At 39.4% G+C, this 17,011-nt stretch overlaps 2 protein-coding genes across 2 annotated transcripts in view; both read right to left on the bottom strand.

Moving 5' to 3' along the window:
• Positions 1-1,444: 1,444 nt before the first annotated feature.
• LOC132164811 (small ribosomal subunit protein uS12) lies at positions 1,445-4,739 on the bottom strand. The gene is made up of 4 exons (XM_059575377.2): positions 4,568-4,739; positions 3,054-3,209; positions 2,821-2,947; positions 1,445-1,859 (listed from the first exon to the last, which is right to left on the bottom strand). Exons 1-4 carry the CDS (start codon positions 4,570-4,572, stop codon positions 1,719-1,721), a joined length of 429 nt encoding a protein of 142 aa, XP_059431360.1. The 5' UTR covers positions 4,573-4,739; the 3' UTR covers positions 1,445-1,718.
• A 10,193-nt stretch (positions 4,740-14,932) lies between these two features.
• The window catches only part of RIP5 (ROP interactive partner 5), a 5,841-nt gene continuing 3,762 nt past the window's right edge, over positions 14,933-17,011 (bottom strand). The window contains exons 4-5 of the mRNA XM_088518700.1: positions 15,334-17,011; positions 14,933-15,240 (exon numbers count right to left, since the gene is read on the bottom strand). The exon at positions 15,334-17,011 is cut by the window's right edge and continues 15 nt beyond it. Of these exons, the coding sequence (XP_088374826.1) occupies positions 15,350-17,011 (1,662 nt within the window). The 3' untranslated portion in view covers positions 14,933-15,240; positions 15,334-15,349. The remainder of the gene's footprint in view (positions 15,241-15,333) is intronic.

The raw sequence follows: 17,011 nt of genomic DNA, 5'->3' as shown, positions 1-17,011 counted from the left end.
TTCTTAACTAAACCCACCTATTTTACAGATGCTTTTTTTTTTTTGTCGAAAAATCTCTCTAAGGCAGGGCCCTTCAGACCCACCTTTACAGAGTAAACCTCGATCCCGTGCACCGACCTATTTTACAGATACTACGAGACATAAATGTGACAGAGAAGCAAGTGATAATATTATTTCTTTCTAGGGAAATTATACTTTACCCTATGAATTGACAGATTTTTTGTTAATAGCCTTTCAAACTACCATTTGTCATACTTCAATTTTTTTATTTTATTTTTTTTTTTTTTAGAAAAGAAAAGAAAAAGAAAGATGAGGTATTCATGAGTGGTCAGACCACCATGTCTAATTGAGAGGTGGTTGGACCATCTTTGAAAGATGACGATGGGGACGTTGAAAACTTGAAACTACCCCTACAACTCTTTATTAATTTTTTTTTTCTTTATGATTTAAGGGTAATTTAGATATTTCAAGTAAAGAAATGTAAAGAACTCCCCTGATTTTTTCTGGCCACCTTGATATTTGTGTAGTGTACTCACTATTTGAGGTGTAGAGGTGAGTTCAAATCGATCCCCACTAAACCCTCGATATAGAAGATATAGGCCCAAAACATTCTATTTTAAACAGTCGGTCAAAAAACGTTGGGTGAACTGACCCGACCCAAACTCACCTACCCGCACCTTTAAGAGTTCACCTCAAGTAAAATGATTCTGCAAGGATATTGGCCGAATGTAAGGCTAGAATTGACCTTTTCTTGGCCCAAAGGATGATTATTCATTTTGATAAGAGCTCACCTTCTAATAATTTTGATTTTGATAATAAAAAAAAATCCCATTACAGATTGCAAGCATATTTTTCATGCAGTCCATAATATAATAAAATTTCAAACTACCACAGGAGAAAAATATAAATAAATATACATTTACCAGATTGACCAAATTGCAGGACTAATGCTTCTTCCTATTTTTTGAAACATTTAACTGTTCCACTATGGCTGCTGCTACCCAGCACCCAAATTGATGACATCATTTGATTAAGTGCAACCAAATAAGTGGTTAGACACCAAACATGCACAAAATTAAATCAAGATATATGGAAGATAATTCTCTCTCTGTGCTTTCTGAAGTCCAAAGATGTTGACCATTTATTAAGAAGGAGCCCTCATGGGTACCACATAATTCCCACGTGGAAACCACATATAGGGCTGGTTCATATCCTATTGACCCTTGCATCATGGACAAAATGGCCCCAGCGGGATGTGGGTTTGGTGTTTCAAATGCCACTTGCCACAGGCATTTTACCTATTTTGCATGATATTTGCAAAGAAGTTAGTGAATCCCAACCCACCCCCCATTCCATCACCATCAAACCCCCATTCAAGGAAAGAAAAACAAAAACCCAACAAACTATATATTATCTAGACGTAGACATCCAATATAGCAGAACATAGAAAATCAAAATCCTAATGCATAGCAAAGAAATCCAAGAAAACAGGATAAGCAATAGTTACCATATCCTTCAGTTTTACAATGACAAAGTGGATTTCTAGTTTGTCCCAATGAAGGGAAGCTAGACAATGGGTTCCATGAGAAATATAGAAGTATGTAATAAAAGGGGAGAAAGAAGAGGGAGAAGAAAGGGGGTAGGACTGCTCACAAAATACTCTCTTGACCGAAGAGTTGGAAAACCCAACAGCAGACTGGAGTTTTAGAGGAGGTGGTTCAAGACCTTGGCTTTTCCTTCTTCTCCTTGAAGAGGGCCAAAAGAGACACCCCTGATACCTTCACAACCTTAAATCTGACTCCGGGAATATCTCCCACAGCATGCCCCTTTCGGCCAAATCCTGCAATCAGCACCTCATCCTGCATAAAGCAGATGAATTATTTATAGAACTTGTTTTGTAATTTTCTGAACAATATTTAAAAGATCATTAACATATAAAATATTCTTATATTCTTCGTATAAAATATCAACCTATATGGGACATGTAGCATTTATCAATTAAATTAGGTGGATAGAATATAAAAGAATGTATCAATTTTTTTCATAAAAAAGGGACCCGAACCATAAACCTTCTCAGTAAAACAGATCAAACTGGTTATTGTCAACATGATTTGATGAGAAATGTGAAACTAATAATAAAGGAGGTAGAATGAAATTCTGCAATTATTATCTATTCAGAGAAAATGTAGAGATGAATTGTTGTTTTTTGAGACAGAAATTAATGTAGATCTTTTAGCAGTTTGGCTCCTTATTGCAGCAGAGGAAAAATAGGACAGGGAGAGCTGGATAAAACAATTATGGAATTGATCAATATTACCAAAGGTAATGGACATGTATCCGTATTTGGAGTAGGTGAACTACCGTACATGACTTTGGAAATCATAATGATATTACTGAGGAATGTCCTTATCAGAATACTTTTGCTTCTAATTTTGGGAAATTAGCAATAAATGTTCTGTGGATTAACAACAAACCAAATGGGGCCTTTTCCTAGTGTTTTATTGTTAAGTACCATTATGGATTTTTTTCACATGACTTCGAAAATCATAACGACATTACTGAGGAATGTTTTTATCAAAATATTTTTGCTTTCTATTTTGGGAAATTAGCAAAAAAAATTTCTGTGGATTTTGACGGCAACAACAAACCACATGGGGCCTTTTCCTAGTGTTTTATTGTTAAGTATCATTATGATTTTTTTCCATCCAATCTGTCTATTTAACAAATAAATAACATTTATACCTATCAATATGTATACCAAAAAGACAATTGAACAATTAATTGATTGCATTAAAACCTAGAGGTGGAAAATGATCTCACATTCTCTTCAATATAGTTCAAGCAACCGTCATTCGGAACAAAAGCTGCAATCTTCTTCCCATTCTTAATCAGCTGAACTCGAGCACATTTTCTAATGGCAGAATTTGGCTGTTTAGCCTCAATACCACTGTACAATGCAACAAGACCAATAAGTTAGAAGCTATCTGAGATATTATGAATGGGAGGAAGGGTAACTTTATCAAAAGAATAAGCATCTACAGATTTCACCCTACATTTTTTCGAGAACAATGCCTTTTGCATGAGATGATCCAGCAAAGGGTTTTTTCCATTCATTGCCAAGGTGGGACTTCTTGTATGACTTGTCAGCCCACCTTTGCCTTCTACGGTGGGACTTAAGCTTGCGACCAGCTCCCATTCCACGTGTCTTCCTGTAATTAGATCACTTGCATATTACTAATTCACTCACTCTTTTTTTTTTTTTTTTTTTGAGAAAATTCACACTTATAGTTACAAAAGAAAACACAATAATAGAAATGTATGAAAGAAGTTAAAAAAGTTAACTCAGAGGTAAGTGCTTTTAAATTTAGTGACTGGCAAGCAATGACATTACGAGCCATGGTAGAAATAAGTCATTACTATATTCCATATGCAGCTTAAAAGTTTTAAGTGATACAACTAAACTCCTCATGCATTCCCCATGGACAGCAAACATATCTTAAGGAGACGACATCATACGACACAATGAGAGCACCTAACAGTTCCTAGTGCCAGTTTTGTTGACATCTTCACATCATAATAATGAACAATGATTGACAACCAAACAACAATAGTGTCAAGATTCTAACAACAAACCATTACAATGTCAAAGAACAATACAAACGGTTATGTTCAACTTGCTCAAAATAGCTTATGGGATTTATCGACAGGAAACTTTGTATAACTTAGATTTGTACATCTTTGTATTCTTTGCAGTAAATTGCCCCACCTATATTATCCGTATTTTTAGTTAGAAACCTTCACAGATACTGACAACAGAAAAATCATCTTCCTTATCCTCCTCGGTCTTGCATAACAGGACACAGAAGTCAAAAGAAGCATATTTGACAGAGTCCCAGTGCTGATTTCGTTATACATGAATGAAAATCCGTTTGATCACATTTGAGCATTTACAGAATAAGATTAATTTGGATTTAATTATATTTGTCTTTTAAAGTGATAATCATAATTCACCAAAATACATAGTAAAATTCATGTTTAGCCCTTCATTTGTTACGTTTTCTTCTATTTTTACATGGGTCCTTAAACAATTTTCTGAAAGACGACGTGAAATGGCCTCCTATTTCCCACAAGAAAGAGGAGCCCTTTAGCATCTCAAACTATCCCGAATAAACATCGATTTCTCTACAATCTATTGTTTTAGACTATAAAAATGCTAATGGTACTCGCAAAATTTTTCTCTATCTAGATTCACAAACCAAATGAATTGACCACTTCTACAGCTTCCCAGTAAAAACAATTAAGATAAAGAAAACTCCGTGATTCTACGACAGAGTAATACAATCACATTTCCAATCAGGCATCAGATGGAGCACAATGTTACAATTTATTTTGAAGTAGTCACAAACATTCTTTTCCAAGTAACTGAGAAATGTTCCTTGAGTATTATCCATCAAAACCGAGTGTAGCCTAAACTAAGGTAGATTTTTTTTTCCCCGAGAAAGTTCAAAATTTTCGAAGGAAACAAACAGAGAGGAAGAAATGAATAGAACTCGGAAGCGAAACTCACCCCATGTTGACTGAACGAAGAGGCGCTTCGACTGTGACAAAGGGCTTCGGAGCTTGTCGGTCGCAGAGAGAAGTTGCAGAGCTTAGGCCGCCACAACGAAAGCCGCAAAACCCTAATCTAATGGGCTTATAAGGTAGACTATTTCACAAAGCTGTGCGGTTCGGAAAAAAAAAAACTGCTATTTTTGGTGGGACAAAGACGCGGACATACTCCGCGGTTTATTCATGAAAATACAAGAGTGAAAACGCAAGGCCTTAAAGCGTTTTCAATTTCACGCCTCATTGCTTTTGATTTTCACATCTCAGCCTCGAGAAAACCAATCACGGCCCGCATTAGTGGGCCCAATATGAGCCCATTTTAAAGAATCTTGATACAGACTCAAGCCCAGCAGAGAGTTCGAATTGCCGAAGAAAGGCCTGTCCATCAATACTGAATTTTTCGCAAAAATGGTGCCTTATCAAAAATCTAGATTATTTGTGGTTTCTTTGTGATTAATGTCGTGATGAGTCATTTAGACAGAAATGGACCCAACCAGCACATCAAGTGTGAAAATATTAGATGCTTTTAGTAATAATAAGGCGAGTCCTCTCTCTCGTTTTTCTCTCTGAGATTCTCTAGGGGTGAGGTTTTAGTCTCCTCTTGTTACAAGTGGAGGATAGGAGGTGGCGTGGCAAAGGTAATTGTGGTTTGGTAGTTGTGATGGATTCTAGTTTGGAGAAATTATGCAGCAAGATCTCTTTGTCAGATGGGGAAAAATGTGGGATTTCAGTATCGGAGGGGGAAATTGCTGCAGTTCGGGAGATTGGGGGGAGGTGTTTGATCGGGAGAATAGGAACTGAAAAACCGATCAATCGAGAAGCTTTCAAGTCTTTTCTGTCTAGATTATGGCGGTTGGCGGGGTCGGTGGTCTTCAAGGAGGTGCAAGACAATATTTGGCTCTTTGAGTTTTCGGAGGAGGCGGATAAGGAAAGGGTGATGGATGGGCGGCCTTGGTCTTTTGACAGGCAGATTCTAGTGTTAAACGAGTTTGACGGCCAATGTCCACCATCCCAGATGGATTTTACAAAATCACCATTCTGGATTCAAGTGCATGAGTTGCCGCTCCTTTGTATGAATAGAGGAGTGGGAACAAAGATTGGTGACTCTTTAGGGGTTCTGGAAGACATAGATGTGGCAGGGGATGGAGCGGGATGGGGAAGATATCTTCGCATCCGGGTGTCAATTGATCTAACGCGGCCTTTGGAACGGGGTAGAACTTTGAAAGTTGGCGATAAGGATTTTTGGGTGATATTGAAATATGAAAAATTGCCATTGTTTTGCTTCAAATGTGGCCGGGTGATCCATGGTACAAAGGGCTGTCCAGTTAGATCTCAAAAAAGGATGAGTGATGGAGATGAAGGAAAGGAATGGGGAGTGTTGCTGCGGGCGGAGGCTCCGAAGAGGCAGGGATATTTCCGGCAAGGTAGCGGGGGTGGGTCTTCGTTTTCAGGCGACTACACGATGCCGGTTGGGAGGAACAGTCCACGTAAGCAACACCATGATATCAGCCCCGGTTTTCATGGCATTACGCCTCTTTTAAACCAACCCACTACAACTGCTAGTAGTGACGTCTCTGGGAAGCAGGAAGGTGGGAGAGAGTTTTGTGATTCCCAAACTTTGAATTTGGATGTTGGTACAGATGGAGGAGAGAAGGGTCCTGATTTTTTGGTGTTAAAAAAAAGGGAAAGAAAAAGTGGGTGTAAGTGGAGGTATAAAAGAGAATGATGAGGTGGGGACTTGGGCTGGTGGGTTGGTTTTAAGGGATGAAGTGTGCGATTCTCATAATTCTATGCCAAGTGGGGTTCTTTTAACAAGTAACGTGGCAGTTCAAAAATGCATGCAAGAGGGATATGACATGTTGGAACCTTTGGGGCATGAGACAACACGTATGGAATTTGAATTAAATCCTATAGAGAAGGGCCCAGTTGAGCCTAAGTTTAGGCCATCCGAAGGGGGGTGTCTTTTGGAGCAGGGGCAGTGTGAGGAAACAATTGGAGTGCAGGTGGGTTCCATTGGCCGTAATAATATCAAGAGTTGGAAGAGGACAGCCCGTAAGCCATCAGGGAACAGTGCAACTTTTATTCAGTCAAATGTTTTGGGGAGTAAAAGGAAGGAGCAAGGGGTGGGGGAGAGTAAACGAAAAGCAGGAAAAAAGAAGAAGGAAAATAATAATGGGCAACATTCGGATTCAGACACCAAGGTTTTGGCGGAGGCTGTTGAACAGTCCCGCCAGATAAAATGAATATTTTAAGCTGGAACTGTCGGGGGCTTGGGAACCTCCGAACAGTCAGGGACCTTTGCCGGTTGGTGAAGGAGAAGAAACCCAATTTGGTTTTCTTAATGGAAACCAAATTAAAAGCTTGTAGAATGGAGGTGATTAAAGCAAAAATCGGGTTTGGGAGTGTATTTACGGTAGACAGTGTTGGTCGCAGTGGAGGGTTAGCTTTACTATGGAGAAAAGATGTGTTGGTGAATATTCAAAACTATAGTAGAAGGCACATCAATGCAGTGATTGGGTCTGAAGTGGATGGACGGCCCTGGAAATTTACAGGCTTTTATGGGCATCCGGAGGTTGATAGAAGGAATGAATCATGGGATCTCCTACGCCATTTGAGGTCTTTTGATCCAATGGCTTGGATGTGCATAGGAGACTTCAATGAAATTCTAGAAGTCCATGAAAAGTTTGGAGCTTGTAGAAAATCTTGGCGACAAATGGATGCTTTTAGATCCACGTTGAACTTTTGTAATTTGAAGGATTTGGGTTTTATAGGACCCAAGTTCACGTGGTGTAATTTGAGGGAGGGAGGAAATATCATAAGGGAACGTTTAGACCGTGCCTTGGCTAACGAGGAATGGAGTGATAAGTTTCCGGTTGTGAAGGTGGAGGTTATAGCTACTCGTACGTCGGACCATGCACCTATCGCCATATCTTTCCACAAACTGAATGGAGTGCAAAAAAAAATCCAGCAATTCAGGTATATGTCGAGTTGGGAAAAGAAGGAACATGCAAGGGCTGTTATTCGTAAAGTGTGGAAAAAGAAATCTCCATCAGAGGGGGTTTGGAGGGCAGTAAAACGAAATCTGGAATGTAGTAAAGAAAGCCTTACAAGCTGGAACAAGAAGACTATGAGCTGTACTGAAAGTGCCATAAACCAGAAAACCCAAGATATTAAGAATCTCCAAGAAGTGGAAGGCTTTCCAGATTTGGAGTCAATTCGACGTCTTCAAATTGAAGTTAATGATCTAATGGAGGTAGAAGATATGAAGTGGCGACAGATGGCAAATGAACATTGGCTGAAATTGGGGGACAAAAACACAAAGTATTTTCATGCTTGTGTACAGCAGCGTCGTCGGGTAAACAAAATTCATGGTATTATTGACGATGGTGGGCTGTTTCATTCTAATCCCCCAGATATTGAGAGAGCTTTTGTCGGGTATTATGATCGATTATTTTCTACGTCACTCCCGACTGGGCTGAATCAATGCCTTGAGTTCTTACCAAAAAAGGTGTCTCCAGTTATGAATGGGCAGCTATTGAGAGAATTCACGAAGGAGGAGGTTTTTTATGCCCTTCATCAGATGGCTCCATTTAAATCTCCGGGACCGGATGGGTTTCCGGCGGGTTTCTATCAAGAGCAATGGGAAGTGGTTGGCAAAGAGGTATGTGATGCAATTCTAAATTTTTTTCATACTGGTTGCTTTGATGAGGATATTAATTTTACTCATATTGTCTTGATCCCGAAATCAAAAAATCCTACTAGAGTCACTGATTTTCGTCCAATTAGCTTATGTAATGTAGTTTATAAGATTCTCTCAAAAGTGCTAGCTAATCGGCTAAAAGTTTTTCTTCCTCATATTATATCTAGTAATCAAAGTGCTTTTATCCCAGAGCGGTTGATTTCTGATAATATTTTAGCTGCCTATGAGACACTTCATACTATGAATTCTCGTATGTGGGGAAGGGAGGGTTACATGGCTCTAAAGATTGATATGAGCAAGGCTTATGATAGGGTAGAATGGATTTTTTTGGAAGCAGTCATGCAGAGATTGGGGTTTGATCAGAAATGGATTGACATGTTAATGAAGTGCATCACTACTGTACAATATTCTATTATTATTAATGGAGAACCGGTGGGGCTTATTCATCCATCTCGAGGAATATGGCAGGGAGATCCTCTATCTCCTTATTTATTCCTTATTTGTGCTGAAGCTTTAAGTTCCTTACTTCACAGAGCGGATCATGTGGGAGTTTTGAAAGGAGTTCCAACATCAGTGGGAGGCCCAAAAATAAATCATTTATTTTTTGCTGATGACAGTCTTCTGTTTTGTAAGGCTAACAAGGAGGATTGGAATTGTTTGTCCGGAATTTTGGAGGTGTATGAGATGGCTTCGGGACAGCGGCTCAACAAAGATAAGACAGCAATTTTCTTTAGCAAAAATACAAAGCAGGAAGCTCGAGATTTAATTTTTCAGATGACGGGGGTCCCTGTTTCACAGCGTTTTGATACATATTTGGGCTTGCCTGCTTTGGTGGGGAGGTCTCGAATCAGTGAATTTCAGTCGATTATTGAAAGAGTCAAAAGGCGAATTAATGATTGGAAGTCACAATTTCTCTCCCAGGCAGGAAAGGAAATTCTCATAAAAGCGGTAATACAGGCTATACCCACTTACAGTATGAGTATTTTTTTGTTGCCTAAAGATTTGTGTAGGGAATTAAATTCTCTTATGCGAAATTTCTGGTGGGGTCATAAGGATAATGACAAGAAGATTCACTGGATGAGTTGGGAGAAGATGGGGGTTGCAAAATCCCAAGGTGGTATGGGATTCCGGGATCTTATTTGTTTTAACAAAGCTTTGTTAGCAAAGCAATGTTGGCGTCTTATTCAGGAACCAGGAAGTTTGGCAGGTAGAATTATAAAAGCAAAATACTATCCACGAGGGTCTTTGTTGGATGCAAAAATTGGAAGTAGGCCGTCGTTTGCTTGGCGTAGTCTATTAGCAGCAAAGGATCTTCTTGAAGAGGGGTTGATGTGGAGGATTGGGGATGGAGGCACTGCTCACATTTGGGGCGATAAATGGTTGCCGAAGCCTTCATCATATGCAGTCCAATCTCCTTGTCGTGGGTTAGATAGAAGTGCAAAAATTAAGGAGCTTATGGAGAGTGATACTGGGGGTTGGAACAAAAGCCTCATTCGGGAAATTTTTGAGGCAAGTGAAGCAGATCTTATATGTAATTTACCCCTTAGCAGATATCGTCAAGAAGATAAGTTAATCTGGAGGGCAACCAAGAATGGATCTTTTACTGTGAGGAGTGCATATTTTCTGGAAAAGGAGAGAATCGATTCATTGAAAGGGGAAGGTTCTTCTACGTCGAGCTTTTCTCATATATGGAAATCCATTTGGAGTTTACAAGTCCCAAATGCTGTTAAGGTTTTCTTGTGGAGGGCGTGTGCAAATATTCTCCCGACGAAGGAAAATTTAGTGAGGCGTGGGGTGATCAAAGAGGGGAAGTGCATTTTCTGCAAACAAGAAATTGAGACAATTTTTCATATTATTTGGGAATGTCCTTCATCAATGGACGTCTGGGCGGCATGTGATAGAAGAATTCAAAAACTTCAAGTTCAATATCCTACGTTGTTGGAGGTGCTGGACACGGTTATATCACGATGTAGTAGGGATGAGTTGTTTCTAGTAGCCATTATTGCAAAAAAGATCTGGGCACGTCGAAATGAGGTAGTTCATGGGGGTGTTTTTATACACCCAAATCGTATTGTTCAAGAGGCAGAAATTCAGCTTCAGACCTTCCACTTAGCTTCAGCAAGAGATGTGTTGTCAAGTGGTGAGGCGGTACAGATGGTGGCTAGATGGGCTACACCTCCTTTTGAAAGATTCAAGGTTAATTGGGATGTGTCAGTTGATGTTCACCAAAAATGTTTGGGCTGTGGGGTAATTGTCCGAGATCACAGGGGCTCTATCATTGCAGCAATGTGTAAGAGATTAGATATTATTCAAGAACCGGTGATTGCAGAAGCTTTGGCATCTCTGGTTGCAGTGGAATTTAGTAAGGATTTGGGACTTCTAGATATTATTTTGGAGGGAGATTCTCTTCAGGTAATTCAAGCTTACCGTGAGGCGGGATCAAATTTGAGGCCATATGGACAGATTGTTGATGACGCACGAGTTGTCTTAGGCAGGCATCGGAGCTGGATGGTTTCTCATGTCAAGCGAGATGCAAATTCAGCGGCTCATAATCTAGCGAAATTTGCTCTTGTATGTTCTACGGAGCAAATATGGATGGAAGAAATTCCTAGATGTATTTATGATATTGTCTTATTAGAGCAATCTGCTCTGGCTGTTTAGAGTTTTATGCTCTTGGCTAATTATCTTTTATGAGGAATGAAATCAGATGATTCAAAAAAAAAAAAAAAAAAATGTCGTGATGAGTAATGTTAGGGATCATCTTTTATTCTCTTAAATTTGACATGACTTTTAAAATTACCATTGGATTTGGGATAAATCACTATTAAATTTTGATCCAATGGTAATTTTAAAAGACATATCAACTTTAAGAAAATAAAAAATAAAAATGATAAAAAGATAAGCCATTTAGTATGTTTACCACTCTTATGTTCTCTAGTTATAGAGACTATTGTAATATTATTCTACACAATTCAATATAGTAAAGATGTAGTCATAAACTCTCTTTACGCTTTTGCTTTCTTCTCTCTCCTTTCTCTCCTCTCCAATATATTTAATATGGGATCATGACTATTTTTTTGTGACCTCTAATAAACATCCTTGACATTTTCTGGCGCTCCCTCCGACGATCTCTCTATTCTGGTTGTCCACACGCCGGCACGCTCTCTGTCTGCGCTGTCAGTCTCTTCCACACCTTCACGGCAACGCAATCTGGAAAAGTAATCCAAAAATCAAGCTTGCAAGGCATGAATCTATTGATCTGTGGAAGATTCACAGTCAACAGAGATAAAACGTGCTTCCACACGCCATCGGCAGTATCTCCACGTGCCACACGCCACCACCATGAGTCTTTTCAGCCAATCGACCACCAAAAGTAGTTTTTTAGCCCCAGATTAGTGGATTTGTCCAAAACCATCAAGAAAGTCTCCTTGGAACACCATCCTACTTAGAAATCAAGTCTTCTACAAAGTTGGAGAGACAGTCCCCCCTCAAATCTCCTCAAGATAAATTATGACACTGTCATAAAAGACTCCTAGCCTAAACTGTAGTCTACATAAACGTTGAATAGCACATTATTAAAGTTGTCTCCCTCATAAGCCCCCTTGTGATCTAAATTAGGGCTGGGCAAAAACCTGCCCAACCCGCAAACCTGCTCGGCCCGGCCCCGAACCGTCCCGCCCCGACCGGGTTTTAAGTGTATTTTTGCGGGTTCGGGTAAAATTTTTCCAGCCCGTGCGGGTCGGGTCTGGTCAGGTAGTGGGTTTAGTCATTTTTAATGCGGTTACCCGCCCCGCCGCCACCCTGATTCTACCCGCCCATGAACCTAACCCTAAAAACCCAAAATATCTCCCACCCACTCCCTATTTTCTCTCATCTCACGCCTCCAGATCCAGCAAGAGAGTTTTCTCCTTCTTTCCCCCTGATTTTCTTCTTCTTCTTCTTCTCCTTCTTTCCCCCTCCACGCAGCTTCCATCACCTAGCTCCCACCCATGATCTTTCTACCGACATCCAGAGAGCTCGAAGCCTCGAAGACGAAAAGACAAGGAGATTGAGAAGGAGTTGGGAGAGAGTTGGGCTGAGAGTGAAATGGAGGGAGAATCAGTGAGAAAGAGAGATAAAGAAGAGAGAGAGAAAGGAATTTATGGTGAGAGAGAGAGAAAGATGGAATTATGAACCATGGTTCTTTCCCTCTGATTATTAGGTTCTCATGAATCCAGAATCATGAGGTAAGTTGTGACTTGTGATTGATTAGTTAAATTTTTTCTCCTTTCCATCTAATTTTCTTCTCTTCTCCTTCTTTCCCTCGATCTGTTTGCTTGCTGAGAAAATCCTTGGTAGAGAAAATTTTGATGCCTTGGATTCTTACCTGACCCTCCCCGCAAAACCCGCAAAATCCGTGCCTATTTAACCCGCCCCGCAATACCCAAACCCGCATGGGTACTGTAATTTTTTGCAAGTGACGGGTTGAAATTTCTCAAACCTGCAGGGTGCGGGTTGGGTGAAAAAAAAGCCAATACCCGCCCCGCCCCAACCTGTGCCCACCCCTAATCTAAATTCTAATGAGAGGCTCTGGCTGCCCTACTAGCAGCAAACTGGCAAGTTCCCTTGAGCTCAAGAACTTTGTTTAGAAATGGGATTCTTTGATTGTTACTCTAACCTTACAACGTATCACCCAAAATTGAAGGATCTCCTCCACCATCTCAAAAATCTTCATATCTATACCGGCTTCCTTGTCTAAAAAGCTTACAAAGTTAAGAGAAACTTTTGCACCCACAATGTAACAAAAATATATTCGAAAGGACCCCAACTCCTATTTTTTATGTTTCGGTTCCGTTTGATTTGTTGTACTTCCCCCTCCCCCCCTCCCCCCCCCCCCCCCAAAAAAAAAAAAAAAACAGAGAATGGCCTTGTAATGTGTTTTTGTCCGTTTTGAGACATCCACAAAAGAAGTGGTTTTGGTTTATGACCTACAAATCAACCATCAAGGTGTCTAATTCTTGGGTCATTATGAAACGAGATACAAATGTGTTGATAGATACGGGAATGTTGCACAATACGACATTGGTGTTCTACCAAAACTACAGAGATCAGTGGAATTTTTATGATAACATTGATAAATTCCAAAGGAAAACATGCGAAAAAGGATGAGAAGAAACTCGGGAGAAAAACATCGTCTTAGTGGGAATAATTTTAGCTCTACAAAACACGATAGGATCTACATGGAACCATATCAAGCCTTTTACTAAAGGTTGAATTCCAATAAAAAATATTAAGATGCAGAGTTGCCGCCAAAAGTACAACTTTATTGGACAATATGAGCACACAACTATAGTGATCAACCAAAAATAGCTAGAGAATAGAATGAAAGAAAAAAGAAAAAAAAAATAAAATAAACCAAAAATAGCTAGGACAAAAAAATAAAAAAATAAACGTCAAAAAATTGCTTGAACTTTCCCGCCTTACATAACTACTCCTCCAAAGTTAAAAAACTCTTAATTAAATGTATCGAACATTTAATTTTGTTACATTCTACTTCTACAGAGTTAACGAAACAAAGAGATTTTAACTACTTCTAAGAACAACTGACAGCCAAAACGTCTCAATAATCCTCATTAACAAGCCTTGGCCTTTTATACAAGTAAAACAACTAAAATGAGCCCAGATGTACACAATTACTACTGGACCGTTACAACCAACTAACTAAGAAAAGCCCACATCACTTAACCACATCTCAACCAACCCATCTAACAGAATCCAGCCCATCATCTCCACAACCTTCCACTTCTTCCTTTCCCCCACTTCCAAACTAGTTGCTGAAAAGATCTGTTACAAATTTCTTCCAATTATCTAATTCTGTTAAATCTTGCCAAAATTTCAAAATACTTATTTTTTATTATAAAAATGGTAAGGATTCACGCATATATTACTTTTATTTAAAAAAAAAAAAAAAAATCATCATTTAAATTTCAAAGTTTATGGAAATATAAACATAAGTATTTATCAAGATAAGGCCAAGATTGGGTCTTAAAATTGAAAAATTGAGAGCTCGGATTTTAAAATCAAAATAAGCAAAAACATGAGCCTCAAATATAATTTTCCATCAAATTTTTTTTTTTTTTTTTTTTTTTATCAAATCTAATAAAGGAAGAATTTGTCAATAGAAATTTGAGCCAATGGAAGAAAAAAAAGGAGGCTCAAACCATCATAACGCAGAGTTTCTGTATTTTTTTGGCATTAAAAATATACATATAAGTCCATAACCATAGTCAAAAGATCACTAGTAATTGAGGGGATGAGTTTGAAGTTCATAATGAAGTCCTGTAGTTCTATATAAAGGTGACCTACCATTCTTCACATGTATACATATCCCCTTTCCCCCCCCCCCCCTCCCCCCGAAGAAAACAGATAAAAAAGCACATAGATATAAAATGAATTGTTGCAAACCCATGAAACCTATAACTTATTTGAATTGTTTCATCCTAGACAATGCATTAGTGTTATCCTTAAAAAATTCTGACAATGCTGCTTTAGACACCTTAAAGAGAGCAAAAAATAGCTGCTTTTTACAATTTAAAGAAAAAAATTATTTTAATATATACAAAACCAATAAACCTTGTACCCATAAAATGACTCCAAAGTGATGTGGTAAATTGATTCTTAAAGAGAGAATCATAGCAGGTGATAGCCATGATTCTCATTAATTCAATTCTCTCATTCTCCTGGAGTTTGATACATGTTCAAAATTTCAAACCAGTGCAGCTCCATTTTCACATAAAGCAGGATATTTACTAATACAGTATATCATCTTAGGTTAACATAAAATAACCTCGAAAAGCTGAGAACTAACTGACATTACACTGCCACTGAGAGCTTTGGAAGAGTGCCAACATTTACTCCAGAATAAAACAAACTTGGTTGCACTGAACATCCAAACTCTGTGTGGAAGAAACATGCAGTTATGGAAAAAGAAAATGGATTTTCATGGTTGAAATAATGACAATTGAACAATAATAGCAAACAAAATCAACCTGCATGGTCTTCTTATTATTTCTGTGGCTTCTTCCACAGCACTCCAATCTTCTTTAGCATGTTACCATTTTTCTTCTTCAGTAAATCATCTTCCATCTCTTCAGAGTAAGGTGAGCAAATCATCTTCCCTGCAATGGGATTATAGTTGCTGTCCAATGATCCAGTTCTCTCCATGAACTTTCCATTATTCCCTGCTGAAAGCATGGCTGCAGCTGCTTCCGCAGCCTTCCTCCACTGATCAGACTGCACTTTTATCTTTCTCAACTCTGCTTCCATTTCTGAATTGGCTGATTGTGCTGCCTCCAGCTGCTCAGTCACCCTCGCTGCCCTTCTGTTGCTCCTATCTGCCTCCTCCATCACAATACCAAGCTTCATGAGAGCTTCTCGCTCCGCGTTCTTTGCTACCTCTACTTCTGCAACCACCTCGTCATTCACTTCACCCCTGTCCATTTCCCTTTTGTTGATTTCTGATTTCAGCATTTCATTTTCCTCTAATATATTCTGCAATTCTGTCTCCTTATCCATCAAATTGCCCCTCAGGTCTGCAACATGTTCATTTAATTTTTTCAGCTCTTTTTCTACTTCATATTCTCTCTGGCATGACAGGTTCCTCTCAATTCTTAAATTCAAGCCTTCGTTCTCCTCAGAAATTCCCTGTAATTCAGTTTCCTTATCCATCAGGTTTGCTTTCAACTCTTCAACATCAGCTTTCATTTTTTTTAGTTCTGCCTCCAATTCAGCCTCTCTGAGACTTGATCCAGATTTCATCTGCTCCACGAGTTCATAAGCACTTTTTATCTGCACTGTGCTTCGCATTTGTTCTTCATGGTACTTGGTCTCAGCAGTTTCTAAAGCAGATCTTAGTCGTGCTACCTCAGACTTCAACGAATAAAGTTCTGCTTTCATCTGGATTGATTCCCCTGTCTCTGGATTATTTACAAGTTCCAGTTCAAGGTTATGATCACGTGGAGGATTTTGAGAAAGGCTGCCACTAGCATCTTTTAAGTCTGTCTCAAGTTTTCTAACAAGTCCTTCTAGTAAGTTCACACGTGCCCTTGACTGGTCTAACTCTGAGGCAATGGAGTTGTAAGCTTCCATAGCTTCCATGCTGTCCGTCCTAAGCACCTCTACAGTTTTTTTAGCAGTTTCCAGTTGCAGCAGAGTTTCACTAGCCAGAGCTAGGGCCTGAGCTTCTGATTCTTTGCAAACCTGTAGCTGGTTTTTCATGTTCCCCACAAGAGACACAGATTCTGCAAGGTTTCCTTTCAAGCTCTGGAGCTCTGCATTAGTTGATTCTATGAGCTTGGTCTGTGCAGCCTCAGACTCAGTTACAATTTCAAGCTGGACCTTGAGCTGCTGAATCTCATTCATGGCAGAGGCTAAGGTAATTGAGCCAACTGCATTTTGCTTCTGGACAGCCTCAAGCTCAGACTGCCCTGCTGGATCCGGTTCTTGTGAGATCTTCTGGAGCTCAACAAACTGAACTTCCTCAGACAGGTCCAGAAGCGGCTGTTGTGACCCTTCAAGCTTTGAAGAAAGGGCCAATAGTTGCTTATTGGACTCCTCAGCATCTTGGAGGGCTTGCTTCTTCCATGATTCAGACAAACTCAGCTGGTCCTGTGCTTTCTTCAGTTCCTCCTGAAGTTGAAAAACCTGGGATTCCAATTCAGATATTCT

The sequence above is a fragment of the Corylus avellana genome, chromosome 8, assembly GCF_965113065.1.
Source record: "Corylus avellana chromosome 8, dhCorAvel1.hap1.2, whole genome shotgun sequence".
Classification (NCBI taxonomy): Eukaryota; Viridiplantae; Streptophyta; class Magnoliopsida; order Fagales; family Betulaceae; genus Corylus; species Corylus avellana.
Note: the sequence above shows the minus strand (reverse complement) of the source record. Positions and strands in the feature narration are given on the sequence as shown.